This window comes from Salvelinus fontinalis, chromosome 1, assembly GCF_029448725.1.
Source record: "Salvelinus fontinalis isolate EN_2023a chromosome 1, ASM2944872v1, whole genome shotgun sequence".
NCBI lineage: Eukaryota > Metazoa > Chordata > Actinopteri > Salmoniformes > Salmonidae > Salvelinus > Salvelinus fontinalis.
Genome location: NC_074665.1, coordinates 95,380,837 through 95,386,836, shown reverse-complemented (window position 1 = coordinate 95,386,836; position 6,000 = coordinate 95,380,837). Strand labels below are relative to the sequence as shown.

The 6,000-nt window shown below is 40.4% G+C and overlaps 1 protein-coding gene across 7 annotated transcripts in view; it reads right to left on the bottom strand.

Moving 5' to 3' along the window:
• Positions 1–2,922: 2,922 nt before the first annotated feature.
• Positions 2,923–6,000, bottom strand: part of pax2b (paired box 2b) — a 65,803-nt gene continuing 62,725 nt past the window's right edge. For 4 of the 7 annotated variants that reach the window (XM_055936770.1, XM_055936779.1, XM_055936787.1 and 1 more), the window contains 2 exons: positions 3,703–3,789; positions 2,923–3,407 (listed from right to left, as the gene is read on the bottom strand). In XM_055936770.1, the coding sequence (XP_055792745.1) occupies positions 3,259–3,407; positions 3,703–3,789 (236 nt within the window). In that variant the 3' untranslated portion in view covers positions 2,923–3,258. Of the gene's footprint in view, positions 3,427–3,702; positions 3,790–6,000 lie in introns of all 7 variants that reach the window. The other 3 variants (XM_055936797.1, XM_055936805.1, XM_055936798.1) reach the window with 1 other exon arrangement.

Below are 6,000 nucleotides of genomic sequence, written 5' to 3'. Positions count from 1 at the left end.
TAAATAAATTCAATCACCTTCCTATGGGTTTTACAGCTAAATATGCATAATAATGACGACCTTCTCTGCTCTGCATAGAATTGATACATGTCCTTTCATAATGGACAATTTGTGTGTTTTTTCCCCCTATAATACTGCTCTCACAATGCAGACGTATGCAGGCTGTAGATAGAAAAACAAGAACTAAAGTCTTTGGCAAATGTGGTAAAAATACATTCACTTGACAGTTAAACGATGTAAGGTAATGTTCGATCGCGTTTTCTTCCATTCTTCCAGCCAGGTCAGTGTTACCGATGTGATTTCAAGACAAACCAACTGGATAAGTCACATGATGTCTTACGACAAAACAAAAAACAAACAAATATAGGAAGTTGAAACCTTGATGAAGAAAAGAAAAAACCTGCAGATGATTAAGGCATTAACTGAAATCTTTGCCTTCGCTTTCGGTTGAAACTTTTGTCGACACGTCATTATGTGATGACGGCCACATCAGAATGAACTTACTATACTAAACTATACTATGTCCGTGTATCAAATGGCACCCTATTCCCTACGTAGCGGACTACTTCTGGTCAAAAGTAGTGCACTATAAAGGGAATAGGGTGCCATTCAGGATGCAAGCAATAACCATCATACTTGACTATTAATGATTAAATTAGTTTAGTCACAGAAAATAGGTTAATTGATCAAATGTTATACTATATCTTAATGCCAAAGACTTGGGTTCAAACTTAAAAAGTTAGCTAGCTAACTTCACGGGTTGAGTATGTGTGGATAGTAGGCGTACTACGTAAGGTAGAGACAAACTGGGTGAATTGCAGTAGTGTTACTGAATCGTCTCCAGACATAATGCTACTGGGAAGTGAATGAAATGTTAAACAGAGCTCCATAATGCTACTGGGAAGTGAATGAAATGGTCAACAGAACTCCATAATGCTACTGGGAAGTGAATGAAATGGTCAACAGAACTCCATAATGCTACTGGGAAGTGAATGAAATGGTCAACAGAACTCCATAATGCTACTGGGAAGTGAATGAAATGGTCAACAGAACTCCATAATGCTACTGGGAAGTGAATGAAATGGTCAACATGACTCCATAATGCTACTGGGAAGTGAATGAAATGGTCAACAGAGCTCCATAATGCTACTGGGAAGTGAATGAAATGGTCAACAGAACTCCATAATGCTACTGGGAAGTGAATGAAATGGTCAACAGAACTCCATAATGCTACTGGGAAGTGAATGAAATGGTCAACAGAACTCCATAATGCTACTGGGAAGTGAATGAAATGGTCAACAGAACTCCATAATGCTACTGGGAAGTGAATGAAATGGTCAACAGAACTCCATAATGCTACTGGGAAGTGAATGAAATGGTCAACAGAACTCCATAATGCTACTGGGAAGTGAATGAAATGGTCAACAGAACTCCATAATGCTACTGGGAAGTGAATGAAATGGTCAACATGACTCCATAATGCTACTGGGAAGTGAATGAAATGGTCAACAGAGCTCCATAATGCTACTGGGAAGTGAATGAAATGGTCAACAGAACTCCATAATGCTACTGGGAAGTGAATGAAATGGTCAACAGAGCTCCATAATGCTACTGGGAAGTGAATGAAATGGTCAACAGAACTCCATAATGCTACTGGGAAGTGAATGAAATGGTCAACAGAACTCCATAATGCTACTGGGAAGTGAATGAAATGGTGAACAGGAAGCAGGAAGCAGCGACATCTGAAGGGCCTTTTCCAGACCAAAAGGTTATGATGAAGTGATGGTTCTACGTTTCTTCTTCCTTTGAACGGTTCTTCAAAGATAATAACATACTGTAAAACAAGACAAATAGGCATCCGGGTTCAAACGCCTGCATAATAGCGCTCCCAGTGTGTCCAACCTCCAGGTCAAAGTCTGCATAATAACGCTCCCAAGTGTGTCAAAACTCAAAAATAGTGCAAAATTAAAAACAAATACAAAATAGATTCTGCCTGATTATTTCTAGTATCCTGACAAATAAAAATGACAACAACAGAAAGTCAAGCATAATATCTGCAATTAATTATTGATGTCAATAACAATTATAAAAACAAAATAAAAAAATCTTTAAGAATATATTTACTATTTTTTTTTTTTTTTTTTTTTATCTTGTAAATGAAAAGACCACGGTATGTCACGATGTCCTTCTCATTTCTTAATTCTGCCTTTTCTTTTTTCTTGTCTTTTTTTCCCCGTTTGATTGTGTATCACAGAGAACACCGCCTTATATTCTGCTCCTGGCATCATCATTAAAAGAAGCAACTGATTCATTTAATCATGCTGAACGTTTGGTTGGTTACAAAATGACGGTACGTTTGTTTTGTAATAGAGGAGTAGAACCAAGCTGCGGCAGCCTTAGTCGCATCGACGCCAATGTCTTTAGCATGGATCTCATTGCACTGCCCTTTGAGTAGAAGGTTCAGACCGATGCAGAAGGAAGGGAACAGCAGCCTGCTACTATACTGTACTGGACTCTCAGCTCAGGACGGGTTCCTCCGTCAGCCGACAGATCAGTCAAGTGAAGGAACGTTCAGTACTATACTGTACTGGACTCTCAGCTCAGGACGGGTTCCTCCGTCAGCCGACAGATCAGTCAAGTGAAGGAACGTTCAGTACTATACTGTACTGGACTCTCAGCTCAGGACGGGTTCCTCCGTCAGCCCACAGATCAGTCAAGTGAAGGAACGTTCAGTACTATACTGTACTGGACTCTCAGCTCAGGACGGGTTCCTCCGTCAGCCCACAGATCAGTCAAGTGAAGGAACGCTTTCATCCACGAAAGAGGAAAAACAAACAGAGGACCGTTACAAAAAAGGAAAAGATACAAATTCCTCGTCATTTTCAAAACTTTTAGTTTTTCTTTTTTTTTTTAAACCTCAGTAACCTCAGTAGTATCACGTATATATAGTCTTTCAAAGTCTCTAGTGGTAATGTACAGTCACACAGATCAGAACAAAGAATTTTACATTTTTCACTACTTTGAAGGTATCCAAATTCATGGTTGATGGGAAGTTGTCTGCGTGGTATCCCGAACGATCAGGTATTTTTCTGTTGTGTGTAGTAGTGTGGTATCCAGGAGGACAGTTCTTTTTCTGTTGTGTGTAGTAGTGTGGTATCCCGAACGATCAGTTCTTCTTCTGTTGTGTGTAGTAGTGTGGTATACAGGAAATGGAGCTGCCTGTTAGCTGTCTTAACGGTATCCCCTCATGCCCTCTGTTCACACCGGGGCAACATGGACGCTGCCGAAGCCGTGGTTGTAGTCGTGGTGTAGGTGGTGGTGGTGGTGGTTGATTTGGTTTCCATGGTAACTAGTGGCGGTCATATGCCGTGGCAGCAGTAGGTGGTCCGGAACCTCTGGATGTGGCACTATAATAATAAGGGGAACCTGGAAGGTTAACAGAAGAAATGGACCGTTGGAAACAACATCCACCATAACCCACAAAACCACTGTAATTATGTCTCCTGTTGTCTTCTCAATAACTGATATCTTAACGGTTGTATCCGTTAGCTGTCGTAAATTCATTATAACGGCCAAGTCTAAGACAATAAAAAAGGATTCCAATGCATTTATTTTTTATTTTTGTATAATTTAAGGGATATGTTAAAAAATCTAAAATAAGACTCTAGTTGTTGTGATAAGACTCCAGTCAGTCAAACTCACTTAGTAACGCTGGGTTGCTGAACCGCCAAGCCTCGTTGTAGGTTGTGTACTGTGGATGACTGTAAGGGTTTCCTGTAAACTCACTCCCTGTAAAAACAAACAAAACAATTAGCATTTTTAAAGTCCCATTCCATGATCTTGTGAAACTCTTTCACTTGCTAGCCATTTCCCGTCATACATTACATACGGGGTCATTTAATAGTCATTTATGTGAGACGAGTCAACCAAGTTATTTAGTTCTTATTACTTCTCTCCATTTCATTTTAATGATGCAAGACTGAACCATCTGAAGAAAATCTGACAGTTGTGGTCTTCCACACCTGTTGTCATAGTATCTACTGTCCTGTACCTCGTAACACCTGCTGTCATTGTATCTACTGTCCTGTACCTCTTAACACCCGCTGACATAGTATCTACTGTCCTGTACCTCTTAACACCCGCTGACATAGTATCTACTGTCCTGTACCTCTTAACACCTGCTGTCATAGTATCTACTGTCCTGTACCTCTTAACACCTGCTGGCATAGTATCTACTGTCCTGTACCTCTTAACACCTGCTGTCATAGTATCTACTGTCCTGTACCTCTTAACACCTGTTGTCATAGTATCTACTGTCCTGTACCTCTTAACACCTGTTGTCATAGTATCTACTGTCCTGTACCTCTTAACACCTGCTGTCATTGTATCTACTGTCCTGTACCTCTTAACACCTGCTGTCATAGTTTCTACTGTCCTGTACCTCTTAACACCCGCTGTCATAGTATCTACTGTCCTGTACCTCTTAACACCTGCTGACATAGTATCTACTGTCCTGTACCTCTTAACACCTGCTGTCATAGTATCTACTGTCCTGTACCTCTTAACACCTGCTGGCATAGTATCTACTGTCCTGTACCTCTTAACACCTGCTGTCATAGTATCTACTGTCCTGTACCTCTTAACACCTGCTGTCATAGTATCTACTGTCCTGTACCTCTTAACACCTGCTGTCATTGTATCTACTGTCCTGTACCTCTTAACACCTGCTGTCATTGTATCTACTGTCCTGTACCTCTTAACACCTGCTGTCATAGTATCTACTGTCCTGTACCTCTTAACACCCGCTGTCATAGTATCTACTGTCCTGTACCTCTTAACACCTGCTGTCATAGTTTCTACTGTCCTGTACCTCTTAACACCCGCTGTCATAGTATCTACTGTCCTGTACCTCTTAACACCTGCTGACATAGTATCTACTGTCCTGTACCTCTTAACACCTGCTGTCATTGTATCTACTGTCCTGTACCTCTTAACACCTGCTGACATAGTATCTACTGTCCTGTACCTCTTAACACCTGCTGTCATTGTATCTACTGTCCTGTACCTCTTAACACCCGCTGTCATAGTATCTACTGTCCTGTACCTCTTAACACCTGCTGTCATAGTATCTACTGTCCTGTACCTCTTAACACCTGCTGTCATAGTATCTATTGTCCTGTACCTCTAAACACCTGCTGTCATAGTATCTACTGTCCTGTACCTCTTAACACCTGCTGTCATAGTATCTACTGTCCTGTACCTCTTAACACCTGCTGTCATAGTATCTATTGTCCTGTACCTCTAAACACCTGCTGTCATAGTATCTACTGTCCTGTACCTCTTAACACCTGCTGTCATAGTATCTACTGTCCTGTACCTCTTAACACCTGCTGTCATAGTATCTATTGTCCTGTACCTCTTAACACCTGCTGTCATAGTATCTACTGTCCTGTACCTCTAAACACCTGCTGTCATAGTATCTACTGTCCTGTACCTCTTAAGGACCTGCCTCTTTTTTTCAATTTTCGCCTAAATTGACATACTCAAATCTAACTGCCTGTAGCTCAGGCCCTGAAGCAAGGATATGCATATTCCTGATACCATTTAAAAGGAAACACTTTGAGGTTTGTGGAAATGTGAAAGGAATGTAGGAGAATATAACACAATAGATCTGGTATAAGATAATACAAAGAAAAAAAACGTTCTTTTGTATTTTTTTTGTACCATCATCTTTGAAATGCAAGAGAAAGGCTACAATGTATTATTCCAGCCCAGGTGCAATTTAGAGTTTGGCCACTAGATGGCAGCAGTATATGTGCAAAGTTTTAGACTGATTCAATGAACCATTGCATTTCTGTTCAAAATCTTGTATCAAGACTGCCCAAATGTGTCTAATTTGTTTATTAATAACTTTTCATGTTCACAATTGTGCACTCTCCTCAAACAATAACATTGTGTTCTTTCACTGTAATAGCTACTGTAAATTGGAGAGTGCAGTTA